This window comes from Zeus faber (assembly GCF_960531495.2).
Source record: "Zeus faber genome assembly, chromosome: 1".
NCBI classification, from domain to species: Eukaryota; Metazoa; Chordata; class Actinopteri; order Zeiformes; family Zeidae; genus Zeus; species Zeus faber.
In genome coordinates this window covers 33,449,488-33,470,678 of record NC_137193.1, presented here as the reverse complement: position 1 = coordinate 33,470,678, position 21,191 = coordinate 33,449,488, and the positions used below count along the sequence as shown (strand labels likewise).

Below are 21,191 nucleotides of genomic sequence, written 5' to 3'. Positions count from 1 at the left end.
AAGTACCAGTTTAAAAAAGGGATTTTTTTTTTTTTTTTTTAAACAAAATAATCGAACGGATCACCACTTTAAGTGTTTGAAGGTTAGTTGCGCGATTTGAGACCGAGCACTTTCCATTGAAACAAAGGACGAACATGAGATACGCAGATCCCTACTAATATACAGTCTGCCGGTGGAATGTCACGGAGGGAGACAGAGATTTAAAACAAATAAAATCAAAATGCAGACTGATGCAGACTAAAAATGCAGACCAACACGGCGGTGCTATAATTTCATGTTTCAGGAGAAGCGACGCCCCCACCCCACCCCACCCTCCCTACACTGCAAGGATCAAAAAAAAAAACCGAGAGAGACCCCCCCCCCCACCCCTACACACCCCTTTTTATTCTCATGGAAATTGGACCCTGCCCCCCCACCACACACACACACACCCCCACCCACCCCAGCTATACACGTGGGCTCCACGCAAAGCAAAGTTGAGCAACATTCACAGCCAGGGAACCGGGCAGGGAGGGTCGAGATGAGGAGCTGACCAGGCTGGCCCGGGTTTCTTTTTTTTTTTTTTTTCTTTTTCTTTTTCCATTTTTGGCGTCACCCGCTCGCCCTTCCTCCAGTTCCGAATCGAAGGGGGAAACATGCTGGACGTCGTGGTCCTCTGCGCGCTGGCGTGCTCCGTCTGCGCGCACGCACCGTGCCCTCCGCGCTGCGAGTGTTCGGAAGCCGCGCACACCGTCAAGTGCGTCTCCAAAGACCTGCGGAGCGTCCCGCTAGGCATCCCCGGGTACGCCAGGAACTTGTTCATTGTGGGGAATCGCATCAGTCGCGTCGGGCCGGAATCTTTCCAAGGACTGGACAACGTCACCAACTTGTCGCTGAGTAATAACGGGTAAAGAGCAAAACAACTCAAAAATGTAAATTGAAAATGCACTTGAAGAACCAAATGGTGGTATCTTGATTCTGTGGTCGTTTGTCTGTCTTTGCTCTTGTTTTCTCACATCTTTGACAGCTTTTATGTTATTGTGTGTATAGTATAATGTATTGTGTATTGTATTGACCCCAGAAAAGCATCCCAAGATACATACATGCATACTAAGATCCTTATAATAAACAATAAAGCACTGTGCACTTAAAAGTGCTGTGCAAATAAAGGCTCGATTATGTCCATTAAATCGTATGCCCTCCTTCAATCGTAGGATTTCAGAGGTGGAATCCCATACGTTCGCCAGCCTGCGCAGCCTGCGCTCTCTGGACCTGAGTAACAACCAGCTGGCTGTCATCCACCCGGAGGCTTTCACCGTGGAGAATCACTCTCTCCGGGAGCTCAACCTCAGCCGGGCACTGTACAACCACTCTGCGGTGATGGACCTGGCCACCTCGCTCCGCTGGAGCTCCATGGGCCCCCTACAGGGGCTGGATCTGTCTGGCAACAGCCTGATCTACCTGCCCCCGCGCATCTTTTCCCGCTTGGCCCGCCTGCAACGGCTGCAGCTCTCCAACAACTCCCTGGTGGCCATTCACAACTCCACCTTCTCTGGCCTTGAGCAGCTTGAGGAGCTTGACCTGACCCTCAACGCCCTCAAGACCGTCCAAGAAGAGGGCCTGCAGGAGCTTGACGCTCTCCCCAGGGCCAACATTCTGATGGACGAGAACCCCTTCACTTGCACTTGTGGCATCGAGCCCTTCGCCTTGTGGCTCAATAGGTCCCAGGGACGCATACGAGACGTGGAGGAGCTGGTGTGCGCCTTCCCCGCCGCCATGCGGAACCTGTCCTTATTGGAAGCGGGCAAGTTGACTCTGGGATGCCACCAGAAGACCGCAGGGGCCGACCTGGCGCTGCAGACCTCCTACGTCTTCCTGGGTATAGTCCTCGGTTTCGTGGGGCTCATCTTCCTGTTTGTGCTTTATCTCAACCGCAAGGGCATAAAAAAGCGGATCTACGAGATGCGTGATGCCTGCAGGGAGGTGTGGGAGGGCTACCACTATCGGTTCGAGATCGACTCAGACCCCCGGCTGTCCCAGGTCTCCACGAGTGCCGACGCGTGACAAGACAATCAGCATCGCACTTCTTTTCCTATGGATGGCTGAGGTTTTTTTTTGTTTTTTGTTTTTTTTTGTAACGCATTTATCCCTAGAAGAATGTAAAAATGTACAATTTGTATATATATTCACACTAAAATGTGTGGAGAATCTTGGAGCTTTGTAACTTGGAGCATGTATTGCCTGCCTTTCTTATAGCCACCCCTTTATGAGACCATTATTCCCTTTTAATAAGCGGTCTTGGATGTTAACCATCTTTTAGATAAGTAGACATACTGTAGGCATTAGCACTCAAGGTTGCTTCGTGGATGAACCACCTCACTCATCGACTTTCTCTCCCCTTGACTGTTCCGTTTTCATTTTTATTTGTTGTTGTTGTTGTTGTTGTTGTTGTTGTTGTTGAACAGTAAGTGCCTTTATGGATCGGATACCAAGCGACATTCAGGAAGAGAACGGAGTTGGTGAACAAATGATGGCAAAGTCAAGTAAAAACATCTTGATTTCGTCGGTGTGCAAGACATTTGGATTTTGCCGCCGAGCTCATTTAGAAGCCACGGCTGTCGGTAAATGGAAGAGGGAAAAACACAACATAACAGAATACACATACTTTCTTTGAAAGCCAAAAGCCTTTGGATTTCAGGGCACAATCTCTCATTCATCTATGAGCCATTTCAGTCAGGGCAGGCCCTTTGGTCTTCTGTCCCACTGCCCCAGGGTGCCCGGGAGGAATTAAATCCACAGCATTCCAAAGGAAGGACAACTTTTTTCCTGAGCTCTCGATCTCTCTCTGTCTCTCTCTCTCTCTCTCTCTCTCTGTCTCTCTCTCTCTCTCTCTCTCTCTCTCTCTCTCTCTCTCTCTCTCTCTCTCTCTCTCTGAAAACTTTACTCAGCTTTGACTCCGAGCTGGGACAATTAAGCTCAGATCAACGGAAATCTCTTTGCCCCCCCCCTCCCCTTTATTTCTTCGTTCATGAACCTTTGCTTTGTTTTAAGTCCTCTAGTCTTATTGTCAGACTGATGAGAACCAGTCCCGGTCTGAGGCCGCTGAAAGCAATTTCTCCTCCTCCTCCACCTCCTCCTTGAAGACAGCAGCCGATGTGGAAGCTCTTTGAAGGAAAGCCTGGCTCTACACGTTTTTCTGTTTAGGGGACTTTTCCCATTGATAAGATACAGATGATTCTGAAACACCAGCTACATATTTTTATTCAGTCGTTTACTCTCACCGGCGGAGGGACCCTGCCTTTCGAAAAAAAACACGAGCGAGAACTGAGTTCTGGCTCATCTCAGGGCGCCGTCTTTTCACCGTCCTGTGATGAAGTGTTTGCCTCATTTTTGGATTCTGGGGGGAAATCATCACTTCCTGTTGGCACACTAACGTCGAAAAAAAAAAACAAGGGGGTGCGCATATGAAAATACTTTATCTACAGCGAGTCCAATTCCCACCCTGTTCGTATTAATTAAAGATGAATGATTGAATTGAATCCATTGATTGACATGTCGTCAATGAATATAATAGTATGGGGAAAATGTCGCAGTGGTGCATTTCTGTTTCTCTCTGGGACAGCAACAGCAAGAGGGAGGGAAGAAAGGAAACTTAAGAGGAGCGGAGAGAGATCAAGTTGATCAAATCTGTTATTTCTCTGTCGATACGTATATTTATTTTAAAAAAAGCTACACAAATTTGAGTCCCCAATTTTATTTAAGGCGAAGACTTTTTCCCCCCCTGCCGTCATCCTGTCAACATCTTCCCCAAATTCCTCTGATGTAATCCAGAAATGTTTTATTGGGTGTGGACTGGTTTAACTGCATGTGTATCGGCAAAATAAAATCCCCGGAATGTTACTCTCACAGCGTCTCCTAACTCATTCAGCGGCCAAGTGGCGACCTTTATCATGTGGCAAAGAAACATCCACCCATAGCGTAAACTCCGTCCGTGGTTTCGGTCCACATCAAGCCGGGGCATTTACTCACTGACGAGAAAACAATTGAGGCTCAAATGGGCAGGATGTGTGAGATGGCCTTTGTTTTCCAGAGGCAAGATGTGTTGTGATACCCACCCCCACCCCCCGCATACACACACACACACACACACACACACACACCCGCATTCACAGCGTGCCATTACAGTGCGTACATAATAGGAAGCAGTCATGATGACAAAGTTGAGCGCCCTGATCCAGCCATTGTTAAGAAGAAGTGTCATCATTCTTAATAATTGCCTCTGGGAGGAAATCCCAGGAGAAAGTTTTCATTTTCTCTTCCACAACGTGTCATTAACCTAGCTGTGGGTTATTTGTGTCAATTGCCAGAGTAGTGAGAATGATTATGCACCGCCGGCCATTACTTAATGTTACCCAACGCCGTGGGCCATTTGAGAGTGGACAGGCACTGTATTAGTCTGACATTGTTAGGGGGGCTGACCGCAACTGTTGATGGCTGAAGAACTCCACTTCCTGTCGGACTGGTGCAAGACCTTCACAGCGGTCATCCCCAACAAAGGCTTGTTAAAAGAGCAAGACAAATCGCTCCAATTATCTCCAGTTGGTTGGTTGCGTATTGCCCCTTTCCGATAGGGGGAAAAAAATTGTTTACGTCCATCCTCTTCATTTTGAATTTGCCAATCAAAACAATTCCATTTGGGAGAAATCGTATGAGTTTCTTGATGTGATATGTCCTCATTTCAAATTGTTTGTGAGACCACTGCGGCTTCTTAAAAGAAGCTTCTTTTTTTTTTTTTTAACTCTAATTCCTTTATCCTCTAAGTCACGCAGCAATCGTTACCATGTGTGGCTTGGCAATTGAATACATAACTAAATATATATTTAATGTTTTCAGTGTTTCTGGTTTTTAAAAAAAAAAGGGTCCCTCTCAAAAAAGTATTCTTTTATACAACTGTTTCCCCGAAACATCTTGGCGCCATTAAACAGATTTAATAGCCACGATAGGGAATATCCCTTAAAAGGGAAATACCACATCTGTGAGAAATTGAACATGTTAAAAGAGAAAAGAAAGCGACCACAACAGTCAGCAGCATGACGACAAAGACAGAGTGGCACCCCCACCCGCCCCCCACCCCTGGCCGGGTATGAGGAGCTGACCGAAGAATAGTACTAAAAGCATGTTTCTTTCTTACAATCTCAAATTCTTGTTTCTCTCCATCTCTTAAACTCTTCCGTCCTCAATTTCTCTCCCACCCCCCCATCTCTACATGTGGCTTGTTTATGTTGCCTGTCTCGTCCTATGGTGGCCTGTGTCACCACCGAACAATACACTGTCACCCGATACGCTCTGCTTTGTGTGGGGACGCCGGCTGACGTCCTGCACGGCGCTCGAAAGCAACAAAACCGTCCCCATCGCAGCCAAACAGGCTAAATGTGGTTTCTCCTCACTCCCTCCCGTCCCCACCTCCATTTCATTCTCTCTCTTTCTCTCTTTACAACAATGGTCTCTGACTTCTTATTTGCGATCTGAGCCCATTGATCTTGCTTGCCTGGGCCTCCTCTGCTCTTCCTATCCGGAACGTCAAACCCAAACTGGTCTGGTCACCAAAGGCTGTGACCAAACCGCAGAAGTGGTTCCAGTGGGGTATTGCCCATTGTTCTGCCTCTCGCTTGATCAATGGGACTTTGTGTTTGCCAGAGGGTTGGGAGAGGAGAGGATGGGTACAGCTGTCCCCATACCTATTAAAGACAACCGGTCTCCCATTTATCACATTCATTATGGCTGGCGATGCTGGAACATAAACACACAGGCATGTGTATGTGTTCGCTTGTGCAAATATGACCTAAAATATGGCATAAAACAGACAATGGTAAGTCAGGAATTGCTCCTTTTATGTCCCTTGTAATACTTATGTATCTTGTTTTTAGAGCAACACTTTGTAACTATTTCACCTTAAAATAACTGCTTCAGAATCATTTTGATGGTGCACTGAGTTGTAATTTGGAGAATGGCACCTCTTTCATTCCCACCCACACCCCTGAACGCCTGTTCTTGAACTATGTATTTTCGGTGTTTGGGTAGGAAACCGTGGAAAAAGTGTGTTACGCTTTACGGCACTATCTCACTTCCTTCATGTTTGGCTCCTGTAATTACTGGGTTTTTTTCCTGGTAGAATGTATAAATAAAAAAAAAAGATAAATTATAAACTTGACGGTCAAAATGTCCGGTAATAATGCTCATACAAAACCGTGGCCGCTCCTCCTCACCGATTCCGCGGATGACATAGGACAGTGGTGCGCCCGGCACCACCGGACATCATTTTCATTGTGCCACAGGGTTTGTTCACCCTCTGACTTGCGTGTGAGCCGATCTGCCAGGCCGAGCACATCTGGTACCTACACCAGTAGCACCTAGGTGTACATTATATGTGCGTTAGACTGTTATTGCAACGTGACAGATAAGGTTCAAATTTGTCCAGTAAAATCAATAATTTTTGGACACCGGACCGAGTTTTACGACAAAGGTGTAAAAGTGCAATTGTACTCAGGAACTGTGGAGGCGCCAAATCCCAAATACCGAAAGCTACACAGGGCTGCTTTATTACATACAAAAATAAAAGGACTGTACATGGTTGCATGATATATCATTGACAATTGGTTCCATTCCTCACCAGCTATTGTAGGACACAAAGTCCCTGTGAGTGCGCTGATTCCCAAATGACGGCACAGGCTTTTGTGCTCAGGAGATTCACAACAAAACCTCTCTTCACAGCCGCAGCCACAACGGATTGCCAGTGTGGGGGAAAATTAGAAACAAATGTTCTTGACAAAAGTCGCGTCTCGTGTGCAACAAAGGCTCTCTCCTCCACAACAAGGCCTCCGAATTGGTTTTTGTTTTTTTCAAACGCCACCACCCCCCCCCCCCACCCCCCATCGATCGACTACAACTGGAGACGCTCCGTATCCGTGAAAGTATTGCCCTGCCAGGCTCTGCCAGGATGATCCCCTCCACCCCAGCCCCACGGGGCCTCTCCATCCTCCTCCCGCAACCAGGCCAAGCAAGCGAGTCCCACTATCCCACAGCTGGCCAGATAGCAGTGTGTTTACGTTGTTCTTGGTTTCTCAGTCATTGTGGCTTGTCGGAGGTTTTGTTTTGTCGATGTTGTGGTCTTTCAGAGTAGGACGGGGTTAGGGAGTATTTGAATGAGAGGATTTCTCGCGTTTCTCGTGTGCCCCACTGCCGTGACTGCGCCCGTCACTCTGTCGTCAAAATGTCTGTCATCGGAAAACAGCGCCACGTTCCGAGGCTGCGCGCAAGTGTCATACGCAGAACGCCTTTCTGCTCTCGAGCATGCTCTGAGGCGCTCCCTCGAGGGGAGTCCATCACGGTATGAAGACCAATTGTCCAATTAAGGCCAAACACAATCAAGCCTTCAGTTTATCAGGTCTCGGAGAAGAAGCCGCAGCGATTCGGTGAAGAAAAGCGTTTCTGTTGGCCCTCTCAGATAAACCGCGAGGAGACTTGGGCTTCCGGTTCATTATGAATGGCCTTGACCTGTTTTAAAAGAAGAAAAGATACGCTTAACTCCTCCGCTACTTTATCAGCCGCTCCACGCATCAATGGCATTGGCTTTGAATCGAGCGCAAAGCCCCGCTCACTGCCGGAGAATATCTCCCCAAAGATGAGACTCCAAGCATTCAATTTGCCAGCACCAATTTCCTCTTACTATAGCTATCCATACAGTGAGGGGATGGTGCAAATTTGGGAGTGTGTCTTCCTCGGTTTCCGTGTTTTGCAAATGGGACCGTAGCTATAGTTGCGTTAGCCTGGGTTTTTATATACGATGCAAATTGCGAAAAGGACCGGAGAGCACAGCCCATCTGTTGGTGATGAATGCTTAATCTGCAGGTTGGATGCGTTAGGTGTGCACTCCCCACAGGGAGTTTGACCTCTTGCTTTCCCGGAGAGAGGAGTCTTAAGCTCATTATTATTACCGTCGTTATTTCAAATGGCGGACCAGATGCTCGAGCAGTTGGGAGCCCCTCGCACCCGACGGGGATCTTCGTTGCCTGATTGGTGGGAAGGAGAGGAGCGGTCTTGAGGTCAAAGGGCAGATTCTTCCGCAGCGGAGACACCATCTGCTACCATGCTGACTGTTTTCTCTTATCACCCTCTCTCTGACTTTGCATCCTCGTTCTTCTTCTGGGGGAAAGAAAATAAATAAAAAATCTTACATAAGACAATCCAAAGTGGTTATGTTGCTCCGAAAGGTTTCGGCCACTGTGCTAAAACTGGAGGGATTTAGTCGATGTTGGGGCATTCATTTGAGGCGGCTTCCACATCATAATTGCGTGTAACACCGTGTGTACTGTGTGTGTCTTTGCTGCATTTGCGTACATAGATGAATCACCCAGAATCTTTACTTTTTTACAATGTCATTGACCCTTCCTGAGAATGTCAGTAGGTCCTGCGCAGCTCTCCGAATAAATGAGATGACCAAATATATAACGGAGCTCCTTGTGCCTGCATACAGTGTAGCGGTACACGGTATGACAGTCCAACCTGACAGCAGATACAGTAGAGCGCCACGTAACCGCTATGCCGGCGCTCCTTGCCAGCAGCTGGCTTGATGAGCATGTTCTTTTCAGGTCAGGGGACTCAGAAGACATCATTGAAACAGGGCGCATCCACGAAGAGAAACGAGTCGCCCACTTTGATTAATAGATCTAATTTCCAGGTTGATTTATGACACCCTCCTTGCTTTTTTTATGCAGAATTTTTATTTTATTTTTTTTAAACCAACCCTCACACACCTACTACACGCACGCACGCACGCACACGCACACACGCATACACACAGACCTCCACCCGACGCCTGTATAAATGACTTGTGTCATCATCAGGAGTGTTTTTGCTGATGCCAGGAGAGGACTTTTTCTCTCCCGCCTGCTCTCTCACATTAGCTTTCACATGCGTGATAGAAGGAATTGATTGAGATGTAAAGTTTTACATTAGAAACCCCCCCCCCCCCCCGATTAACCACAGGAAATGTAGTGTATTTGATCTAAGCCGCTTCACCCGTATAGCCGTCACGCGTGTCGTTGCGTTTCCACTTACGTAACGAAGACAAACATGATAAGTAAAAGAATCCCTAGTTTTGCCGCAACAGAAACGTTTCTTGAGGACTTACAATTCGAAGAGGATGCTGCGGAAAGTAGGACGGTGTGACATCTTTATTTTTGCCAGGGACCTGTTGGCACAGACGCACAGACCTGCACCATCCATCTTCACGGACTTAAGGTTGGACGAAGAGGCCTATTCCCGCCACACTGATCTAGATTTCTTACCTTTGTCCGTTGAAAATATTGTGTTAATATCTGAAAGACTTTTCACATGATCAATCATTTTGGACCGGTCACTTCGGGTGATAGAAAACACACAAATTCCAACATTAGTTTTGGCTGTGCATCATGAGCAACGACTACCTTTAGCAGGCAGTCATTTTCGTGTCTGAATGAACAACTTCTCTAATCGCACTATCTAAGAACACTTAACGGTTATCTTTCTTGAATTAGGGCTAAAGTAATGTATATATATATATATATATAATAATGGATTTGATTTACGTTATCTGGTGTTCCTCTGAATGCACCTTCATCTTCTTGAATATTTTCAACACAGCTGTGTCAGAAGTTGCACACATTATTCCAGCTAGATCAGCTCCATCATGATCGTGGTCTGCCACGTGGTTCCGCACGGACACCAGGGGGGTAGAGGATGGGTCATTAATCATTTTAACAAGGACGGCAGCCCTATAGTGTGATCCGTCACCGGGTCAGGTGTGATGCAATGCCTGGAAGTCCCAGTGACGCACAAGCGTCCACGAGATAATCACGGGCTCTTTCTGCTCACCTCCGATGTAGCGCTGCCTTGCCGAAGGATTCTCAGGATTCCAGATTCAACATCTTCATTGGTCACATGAAGTCATGCAAGTACGGTGGGGTGAAGAAATGAGACGCCAAACTCCAGGGGCTCGACAACGGAGCAAAATAGAGATAGAAGAGACTAAAATACCAAATGCTAATATGTATGCGTGTGTGTGTGTGTGTGTGTGTGTGTGTGTGTGTGTGTGTGTGTGTGTGTGCGTGTGTGTGTGTGTGTGTGTGTGTGTGTGTGTATAAACCAAAAAAGATAAAAACCTCTCAATAATTAGACAAGATGCACACAAAAATACACACCTGCCTGCAATCAAGTGATTGCAGGCAGCAAATAGACATCCCGTCCGAAAGTCGCATCATAATGACACGCAGCTGTGGGCAATCTGTTAACTACCTGTGATTGGCTGAGGATTCTCCTTTTCGCCCAATAAATAGCTCCCAATGTGAACGCATGGCAGAGCACTAGCGCACAGTGCATTTGCTGGGTGTGCAGCAGGCCTGGTTGTGGTGTGGTCTTTGGGGGAAAAACAAGAAATGGCTTCTGGAATTCATTTGGGGTGTGGACATTTTTAAGTGGCTGTCAATTCATATCTGCACCGCTTGTTATTTTGCTGCTAACCATGGTGTTTTTGGGTTTTTTTTGGACAGGGTTCTTCTGATTTGCCTTGTACAAGCAGAGCATGACAAGACTAAATGGGGTGAGTTTTAACTGAACTGCCCTAGTTTTTATGATGAGATCATCCGTTAACCTTGTCTCTCTTGTCTTAGGCTATCAAGGACAAAATGTTGGCTTTTCACAACAGGCGAGTGGACAGAGCTGGCCCCGCAGCCATCCCCAGAATGAATTAAGACTAGCCTCAAGCTCACCCCAGAGTAGCAGCGTGCACAGCGGTGCTTATAACCAGGGACTTCCGAAGAGAGAATATACTCCGGCTCGACGTGGTAGTTCAGTCGTCTTGAATCAGGGCAGACATGGCTCGGCAGCACAGCAGCCGAGCACTAGCCGTAAGCCACAAGTGTTTAACCTCTCCACTGCGATAGCTAGTGGCATTTCCATTAGTAATGTTCAGGGCTCCGTACACCACCATGACCTTAGCGCTGGAAACAAGGCGTTCAGCAGTCAGAAGACACGGCCAATTCAGAGTACACTGCGTACTGGACAGAATCTGTTTAGTCAAGGCTCTGTTCAAAAGCCTTCTATGGCGAGCCTCTCTGTCATGTCTGCCTCCCACCCGTCCATGGCAGCCAGACAGAACAAGCCCCAAAGACTGCCAGCTCACTCTGGTCAGAGCTCAACCAGGCTGTCTCAAGGCAAGACTTCCAAAACGGCTGTGTTTCCTTTGCTAACCAATGCTAGACCTTCCCCTCAACTGTTTACTGGTGGCAGTGTGTCCGCACCGGACTCCAGCAGCCCTGCTCAGAGAAGGCAGCCCGGAAGAGCGTCTGTCACCGCTGTCGGCAACAGTGTTGTGCTTCGTCCTTCATTTGGACAGCTTTCCAAACCCTCACCTCAGGTCCGAAACCTGGACACTAGTCTCTTTTCCCAGGCTAGAAAGCCCACTGCCAACCAGGGCGGCAACAGGCCTCACAGCACCTCAAGCAGCGTCTCCAGCTATGGCCCAGCGCAAGCATCACCGGTCACCGCCTCTACACGGCCGCTTTCTGTTAGCGCCCAGCAGACAGGTTATGCTAGAGTTGGTCCAATGATGTACGGCTCAGTTGCGCAGCCGCAGACTCCCCACAGGGCTCATAGCCAAGTAGTTTCTTCTGGGGGAATCAAAGTGTCTCACCGTCCCGCATCTCAAAGCATCCTTCCGGGAGGGGCCAGAAGACCTACTCAGCGCTTTGCCCCAACAAGGCTCTATAAGATCCCTGAGCGCTTTGGTGGCATTGCTATACGGCGGCTTAGCCAGCCTGTTCAGACTGGGGCGAAGGCCGCTGCCGCGGCACTGAAACAGCCTGGAAACTTCAAAATGGCCAATAGATGAGTGTGGCATGCTTCGTTTTAGGTAAGTGGATATTTAATTATCTTACCCGATGTCATCACAGTGGTTCTAATGTGCTCTCTTTACAGATATGTGGAGTCCCTTCAGTGAAGAATATTTTTTTTAATAAAAGCATGATGAAATTGTCTGTCTCTGTACTTCCTGACACTATTTCATACATTTTGTCCAGGCTGAAGTCAACAGTTTAACTGATCTTAACCGAACTACATGCACTTTTGTCTGCAGCTTATTTTTAATGCCCCAAAAGTGCACAATGGCCTTGGGTAAAGCTCTTAGATTTCTGGGTTTTTAATTAAGCTCTTCATTAAAACGAGGTGTCTGACAACCAGCCTGCGCTCTGCTGCTAGTCAACAAGAGCTGGTCGCGTTCAGCGCATGACGCACTTAGGAAAGCTGTTTATTGTCACGCTCACGTCGAGAACTTGCAGTGGGGGGGGGGGGTACAGTGACATGGCCCTTTAAGTGTCCGTGACGTCACCGGACAGCCGTGGGCGGGGGCTCGGGTCCACCTTGCCACTCAGGTAACTTCTGGTAGGAAGCACTTGTCACAATGACGGCTACGAGAGCTTGAGCCGCGTATTTCCGCGACCGACTACACTGCCCCGTGAGTAAAACCGTTCAAGCGCATTTCACGTCTTTTTTTTTTTTTTTTAAGTGCCGACGCCCGTACTTTACGTGGTCTTTGCTCCCACTGTGTGAAACGAGGTGTTTCGGTTCATGTCAAGTAGTACAGGCCTTGTCTGGCTTCTGGGAAGTTTAGTCATAAAATTGTCACTGCGAATCACAGCGAACTTGAACTGTTTAGGAATCGCCATGGCGTTTGACTTTGGGGTGGAACGTTTCGTTTTAGTTACAAAGCACGACGGGCCCCATTCATATCGGCTGCGACGAAGCCAAGTTTTTGAGCTCTCGTAAAACAATATCCTGGGGTGGAGATTTTAACCGGTTCACGTGTGTCTTGCGTGCTCAGAGCTCGGGAAGTGCGCCATGCCTACCAGCAGCACTGGGAGTCAGAGGTACACCTCGGGGCCCAACGGCTGCATCCATGGGCAGAGCCCTACACTCACCAGCAGCCAGAAGTCTTCCTTTGAGGAGCGTTGCGTTCACCCGCTAGGCGATTGGACCGAGGACAAAGAGGTGAGGGCGGACCGTAAAGCCCGCCTTCAAGATGCAGATGGGAAGGAGACTGAGACTATTGGCTTCATTCCTGGCTCTGCTGAACCTAGCACCGGAGTCCAAACCTGCAACCCCTGTGTGTCGCCGCGTGGCTGCAGGACCTTTGTGTGCGGCGTGCTGACCTGTGGCCTGTACAGGGTTTGCCAACGGACCATCCTTGCTCCCTGCCTGTCGCCCGGCGAGAGCTCCCCCGACGAGCCGGAGAAGGTGAGCCTCCGTGCTGTGACCACAAGAGGAGAGGAGGGGGGGGAGGAGGAGGAGAACGGGGGTGCAGCTTGGCTTGAAGATCTCCACATCGGTGGGGTCAGAGTTGACAGTCAAGGAGAGGACCTGGATGTGATTACCAAGGTCCCCTCATATGCGGCCCATACACCCACCGGGTTGAAGCAGCACAACCGCCTGTCCTTCTACGACTCCCTGAATTTTGACGACTGGGAGGACGGAGACGAGGACGTGGACTCCCTGATCGCCAAGAAGTTGCTGGAGCTCTACTCGGAGTACCAGATCGACGAGTTGGCCCGGTGCACCTCAGACTCTGTGTTCGTGCGGCGGTCCAAGGAGATCAACCAGTTGATTAATTCCCTGGCGGAGGAGCACAAGATGGGCGAGCAGGAGGCCGAGTGTAGGCTGGTGCGTGGCATTATTCGTATCAGCACGCGCAAGAGCAAGAAGAAGGGGCCGCGCTACACCCGGACGGAGAGAACCTTGTCCGACAGCGGCAACGAAACCATGAGGGACAGCGATTCTTTCTCATTTAGCAACAACAGTAAGTTTGACTTCACAGGAGCCATCCAAAAACATAGCTTTCAAAATAAAGTGAAACTCAGTGTTCATATCCTGTCCACTCATCATTATTATTTTTATTTTTTTTTTGTTTTTTTCCAAGATGACTACAAATCTAACCCAAACATCCAGATATCAGAAATCACTGACTCGGACATGTATGCCAGGAAAATGAGAAAGGGCAGCAATGGAGGTAAGGATCATTTTTAAAATTGAAACCTACATTTCAGTCTGTCAGTTATTGCCACTGCACTATTAACATTAGAAAGACAAACACACCCACTATATTTTAGTGACCTGAAACTACGAGGCTATATTATTATTTTACTATGGTGGAATTTACAGGAGGAATACAAGGGCGTGACTCTCTGTGCCCAGGTTTGTCTGGCAAATATTAGTGTTGACAACAGGGGACTTTCCTTGTCTCACGCCTGCCCATGCAATACTGGCAATAGTGGAGAACAGACCACGGTTATCCTAAGACTTATTACCTGTTTAACTTCCCGAATGCGCTATTGTCTGCAGCTGATGACATCAAATCACATTTGAAGCTGTCCAAAGTTTTCTTTTGAGCGTGAGCTGTGTGACAGGCCGTTATCCTTTGTCCATTTAGATGTTAATTTGACTTGGAGTTGGAACATATTTGCCTGGTCTTGTTAGGTTTGTGTAAAACAAGAAAAGCTGAATTGCCCTTTTGACACTGTGTGCAAGTTCACAGAATTCAAAGTAACATGAGCTGCCTGGTGATTAGACGCTTGTTTGTTTTGTGAAAGAGGCAAGACTGTAGGACACAGTGTTGCCTGGCAGCTCTTTAAGGAAGGTATTCTGCGTAGTTAGTATGGTGCCTCATTCCAATTTACTGTCCACTGAGCCTGCTTCTGAAAACCCCAATCGTTTGTTGGTACCTGTTGCTCGCACAGGATTACAAGAGATCATATCACTTTCACATCTGTTACTTATCCCGAAGATGGCTGTTAGGTAGACCTTCTAAGTTCCAAAACTAAAGGTCAAAGGTATCTCAGCAAAGTCACACTAGAGCGGGAGCTCTAATACTGTATATGAGCAGTATTGTAATGACATGCAGTATAATCACAGTATATATACACTGTTATGTAACAGTTCTATAAACAAAGCTGTTGATTATTTGAGGCAAGAGATTTTTTTTTTTTTGTCATTCCTTCAGGTTCCTTAAGATAACAAATGTTGCCAAGCAACAAGTAACTAGTTTCCCAACTGCGGCATCTTAAGTGTGAAGAGTGCCACGCGTAGTAAAACCTTTCAGTGCTGTTATGTAGCACTTATAGAACGCCTCTTGTCCAATCAAATAAGTTAACTGGCTTCAACTGTTATACAGGTACTCCTCACTTAACGGCCGAGTTCCGTTCCTTGGACCAGGTCATGAAGCGAATTGGTCAATAAGCGAGGACCCGTGTTATTTCACGGTAAGGGGCCGTGGCGATTGGGAACACTAGTGTAGTGGATACTGACAGACTGCGGGAACGAGACTGAGAACGGTGATGCGATGTATATAGTATATATAGTATATACAGTATACTGTACATAGTATATTTAGTGTATACAGTGTATATAGTATATAAAGGGTGATGCGCGATGAGATGTTTGATGCTGAGACGTCGTGGTATTGTACGCAGCGTACAATACAGACTGGTCAGAGAGCTGGTCGTAAGTCAGAACGGGTAGGTCAGGTAGGTCCTTCAGTGGAGTACCTGTATATTCCACTTTATTCCTAGTCTTTTGTACGGACCTGAGAGCATACATTTGTCTCAATTCATAAACGTGTAGTTAAGAGGACTATTATAAATTTTATGCATGATTATAAACAGATAGCAGAGTTGATTTGGCTGATTTTATTATGCTGCTCAATTACAGCTCATGGCATTTCATAAAAGTAACTCTACTACTACTGTTACATCAGGTGTTATTGAAGGAGATTGTTGTGTATCAAGCTTAATTGATATTGTGCGATTGTATATCTATCAATATACAATATGGTATACAGTATACATTTTTACAAATGCCTGTTTTTAGAAGTCATTTTTGAGGTTTTCTTTATTTATTTTTTTTGTGAATAGAAATTAAATGATTTTTAGTCCATGTAGGCTTTTGTGTGATGGAAATGTGTCAATAAATGCTAGATATAGCCAGTAAATGCTGTCCATTGAATAACATCGGTCCTATTCAATGCATAGTTTGTGAAGTTTTGTTTTGTCCAACACTTTCTCTAAGTCTCATTCTCGCTTTCAAAAGCCTTTGCCTTTATTTTTTTGTTTTTTTTTAATGAACAGCCATGCCACATATTTTTTAGATTACTTTACTTTTGGATTACTTCACTTTATATCAGGTAATACAGGTAAGATGGTGTTAAATAAATGTAATGAATTTTGAGTAATCACGTGCAAGTATGTACACACCCCTTCACTTACCCCACATTTTGTTATGTAACAGCATTATTCCAAAATGGATTAAATTAATTTTTTTCCTCATCAATCAACATACAAACACCCCATAATGACAAAGCAAAAACGTTTTTTTTAGAAATTTTTGCAAAGGTATTAAAAATAAAAAACTGAAATATCACATGTACATATGTATTCGCAGCCTTTACTCAGTACTTTGTTGAAACACCTTTGGCAGCGATGACAGCCTCCGGTCTTCTCTAGAATGATGCCACAAGCTTGGCTACACCTGTATTTGGGGGATTTCTCCCATTCTTCTCTGCAGATCCTCTCAAGCTCCGCTAGGTTAGATGGGGAGCATCGCTGCACAGCTATTTTCAGGTATTCCAAGAGATGTTCAATCGGGTGCAAGTCTGGGCTCTGGCTGGGCCACTCAAGGACATTCACAGACTTGTCCTGGGGCCGCTCCTTCGTTGTCTTGTCTGTGTGCTTGGGGTCGTTGTCATGTTGGAAGGTGAACCATCGCCCCAGTCTGAGGTCCTGAGCGCGCTGCAGCAGGTTTTCATCAAGCATCTCTCGGTACTTTGCTCCGTTCATCTTTCCCTCCATCCTGACTAGTCTCCCAGTTCCTGCTGCTGAAAAACATCCCCACAGCATGATGCTGCCACCACCATGCTTTACCGTCGGGACGGTATTAGCCAGGAGATGAGAGGTGCCTGGGTTCCTCCTGACGTGACGCTTGGCATTCAGGCCAAAGAGTTCAATCTTGGTTTCATCAGACCAGAGAATCTTGTTTCTCATGGCCTGAGAGTCCTTTGGGTGCCTTCTGGCAAACTCCAAGCGGGCTCTCATGTGCCTTTTACTGAGTAGAGGCTTCCGTCCGGCCACTCTACCCTAACGGCCTGATTGGTGGAGTGCTGCAGAGATGGTTGTCCTTCTGGAAGGTTCTCCCATCTCCACAGAGGAAGGCTGGAGCTCTGTCAGAGTGACCATCGGGTTCTTGGTCACCTCCCTGACCGAGGCCCTTGTCCCCCGATTACTCAGTTTGACCGGGCGGCCAGTTCTAGGAAGAGTGCTGGTGGTTCCAAACTTCTTCCATTTACGAATGATGGAGACCACATGTGCTCTTTGGGACCTTCAATGCTGCAGAATTTTTTTTTGTACCCTTCCCCAGATCTGTGCCTCGATACACTCCTGTCTCGGAGGTCTACAGACAATTCCTTTGACTTCATGGCTGGGTTTTTTGCTCTGACATGCACTGTCAACAGTGGGACCTTTAGAGAGGTGTGTGGCTTTCCAAATCATGTCCAAGCAATTTAATTTACTACAGGTGGCCTCCAGTCAAGTTGTAGAAACATCTCAAGGATGATCAGTGGAAACAGGATGCTCCTGAGCTCAATTTTGAGTGTCATAGCAAAGGGTGTGAATACATACTGTATGTACATGTGTTCAGTTTTTTCTTTTTAATACATTTGCAAAAAATTCTGAAAAAAACCTTTTTGCTTTTCATTATGGGGTATTGTGTGTAGACTGATGAGGATGAAAAAGGAATTAAATCCATTTTGGAATAAGGCTGTAACATAACAAAATGTGGGGGAAGTGAAGGGGTGTGATTACTTTCCAGATGCATTGTTTGTTGCATCAAGGTTGTTTTTTTTCTAATCTTTTGGATGAAGATGGTTTAAGCTGCCAGTTGGAAGGTCATCTGCTTGCTTTTTAACTTTGTTTTATTTTTTTTTTTATAAATTCCCAGTATGACCCAAAGCATAACAAAACATTCCAACCAGAGAGTCAAGCCTCTGGCCAAAGAGACCCGCCTATTACGATTGTATCAAATCATGTGAAATTCAAGTGAAATGGGATCACACTACACATGTAAGGTGTCCGAGGAGCTTGTCACCCCATAATATCTTAAACAACCGTTCAATGTACTGCGCTGTACACCTTTGTGTCCCCATCTTAGTAGTAGTAAAACATATGTATATTATTATTTTGGTCACTGACAACTTTTCCAATTCCCACAGGTCGCTTGCCCTCTCACACGGTGTCATCAGGCGTCTCACTCCTTCGCACTTCTGTGAGAACGTGATCAGTGCCCGTGGGACTGAAGCTGTTGCACAGGGACTTCCTGTAGGAGGCGTCAAGGGTTCTGCAGATCACACTGGAGTATCTTAACTGGGGCAAGCTACTCTTACGTTATCATTTTTATTTTTTTGTTTTTAATTTTTATTTTTGAGAGAGTGACGAGTCGAGCCCCATTGTCCGAATTTTGAAGGACGTCAATGCACTCGGAGCTTTGCGTGACCACATTTCATGCTTGATGGATGCCTGAAGGATTGCCTAGGCGAGGGCTGACATTGCAAGGGGAGGGCGGGGGTCTCACCGGCAGCTCCCGGTAGCCCCTCAAACCGCCCCGAGATAGTTTGTCACTGTTCAGTCATCTCCGTTGTCCTTGAAGGAGCAATGACTCGGGTCATGTGAAATCCGACTCTCGGGTATCGCTGCGGCTTTATTTATCGGTCGGACCGCTGCGCTCCGTGATATGCGAAGGGCATCTGGGTTTGGCTTGGGAGAGCGGAGCTGGACGGAACGCTCGCCAGGTGTTATTGAAGGAGGTTGTTGTGTATGAAGCTTAATTGATATTGTGTGATTGTATATCTATCAATATACAATATGGTATACAGTATACATTTTTCCAAATGCCTGTTTTTATAAGTCACTGTCATTTTGGGGGTTTTCTTTGTTATTATTATAATTTTTTTTTGTGAATAGAAATGAAATGATTTTTAGTCCACGTAGGCTTTTGTGTGATGGAAACGTGTCAATAAATGCTAGATATAGCCAGTAAATGCTGTCCATTGAATAACATTGGTCCTATTCAATGCAAAGTTTGAAGTTTTGTTTTGTCCAACACTTTCTCTAAGTCTCATTCTCGCTTTCAAAAGCCTTTGCCTTTGTTTTTGTTTTTTGTTTTTTTTTAATGAACAGCCATCCCACATATTTTTTAAATTACTTTACTTTTGGATTACACTCAAGAGTTTTTGTTTCTTGTTATAAACCATCCCAGGCTCTGTTTCAGCCTGTGTTGATGGCCAATTCTATGCTTGGTTCGAGCTCGATTTCACCTCTGTGGCAGGGGATTGGGATGCTCTGAAATGTGCGTCAGTTTTAATTTCTCCACCGTTGTTCAGTTTATTCAGAGGCCACGTGGGAATTTTGCCAGCCGACTCAGTGAAACTCAGGATGCCCTGCTCCTTGCTTATCAGCGTTTTCTTCTTGTTGTAGTAGCCACGGACAATATTATAGTGCCCTTTGTTATAAGCGCCCCAAATGAGCATGTCATCCAATGTCCAACAACCCAAATGAACGTGCATTCCACTTGCCACCGTGTCTCTCTGGGTTTACGCTGTATTCCACCCCCCATTTGAATTGCAAAATCAACAGTGTCAAAGGTAGACTGTATTATCCAACACTAATGACACATTTTAATTTGTCCCTTTTTGCATGCCAGGAAGTGACTAGAACACCTCTTTGTGATATATCCGCATGAAACTGGTTGATTTGGTTGTGACCAAAAAGTTTGTTTGTTTGTTTGTTTTGGGGTGCCTTTAACTATAAATATGCCCACCTCATACATATATATTTATATATATGAAAAATAAGATATGTATTGAAATTACAACACCACCTTTATTCACTTCTGTGGAGTAGCCTCAATAATGTCCTATTGAACTTTAGCCAGTGAGGTTAAGTCGAGGTGTATGGATATCCTTTGTAGAACGCAGGCTGTCTCTGTGATATGCTGCCACATGAGGGAGACAAAGCATGCAGAGGTGTGAACCCTTCAGGGTCACAAACTCCAGGCCCGGAGGCCACATCCAGCCCATGACACAATTTAATGGGGCCCGCCACATGTTTATAATATTTATGTTAAATCTGGCCCGTAAATTAATTTCATAATCACAATGTTTAATAAATCCATGCAAATGTTTTTATAATATGAAACAATGAAATGTTTTTTTTAATGATTGTTGTTAAACAGACAGAAATCTGCAGTGTAAAAAAAAAAAAAAACAGACAGATTAATTTCCCCTTGATGTTCCTCAGAAGACAATCTGCCTTAGAGACTTATAATTTCCACATAAAATTTTGAAATACATGTTTCAACATTATTTTCAGCGTTTTTTAATATATATATATATATATATATATATATATATATATATATATATATATATATATATATAATGGGTTTTTTTTTATGAAACAGTGAAAAGAATGTGTCCACCTAAAACATAAAAGTCTGTAATACTGAACATTCACCAACACAGTTAAGTCTATTGCACTGTGAGCTTTTTACTGTAATTGTGTCGAACGAACAGCATCTCTCCCAATATGCGAAATCGGTCTGCATCGCCAATAACTGACTGAAAAACAGTTCTGTGACCAAGTTCTGGCACCTTGAATGGCAGCGACTGCGAGGAGGATTGTGTGGAGCCATCCTGTGTTCTCTGGGTGCAGAAGTAGAACAACCTCCAGGAGAGCTCTCTAGGTTGCAATCAGATGTGCCATCCAGCACTCAATCCTTTAAACTTCTGTAAAGTGAAAGAGAATTTTGTACGAATGCTTTCATGAACGTGGGGTACAGTTGTGTATTGCCAAATGCAAATAAAATGTACTTAATGATTGACAGTGAAGGGTACTATATATTTTTACCTGGGTTAAGAAGTAGAACACCTTCAAGGAATGTACTCCTTCAGACTGAGATCCAGACCCCAGCGCTGCTGCAAGCACACTGTAAGCGTGCCGACTTTAGCCAAGGTGGGCTACGACCTTTTCTCACCAGTCTCTTTTTCCCCCCTGTCCCTCTCCGAGGAGAATTTGCCGCAGCAT

General features: G+C 45.9%; 2 protein-coding genes across 2 annotated transcripts; both read left to right on the top strand.

Annotated features, from left to right (window-relative positions):
- Positions 1-635: 635 nt before the first annotated feature.
- tpbg1b (trophoblast glycoprotein 1b) lies at positions 636-2,043 on the top strand (the record flags this gene model as incomplete). The annotated part of the gene is made up of 2 exons (XM_080017232.1): positions 636-886; positions 1,194-2,043. 2 exons carry the CDS (start codon positions 636-638, stop codon positions 2,041-2,043), a joined length of 1,101 nt encoding a protein of 366 aa, XP_079873358.1.
- Positions 2,044-10,889: 8,846 nt separating this feature from the next.
- On the top strand, positions 10,890-18,438 carry kdf1b (keratinocyte differentiation factor 1b; the record flags this gene model as incomplete). The annotated part of the gene is made up of 5 exons (XM_080023874.1): positions 10,890-10,922; positions 11,411-11,600; positions 12,893-13,864; positions 13,985-14,074; positions 18,323-18,438. 5 exons carry the CDS (start codon positions 10,890-10,892, stop codon positions 18,385-18,387), a joined length of 1,350 nt encoding a protein of 449 aa, XP_079880000.1. The 3' UTR covers positions 18,388-18,438.
- Between the last annotated feature and the right edge of the window lie 2,753 nt (positions 18,439-21,191).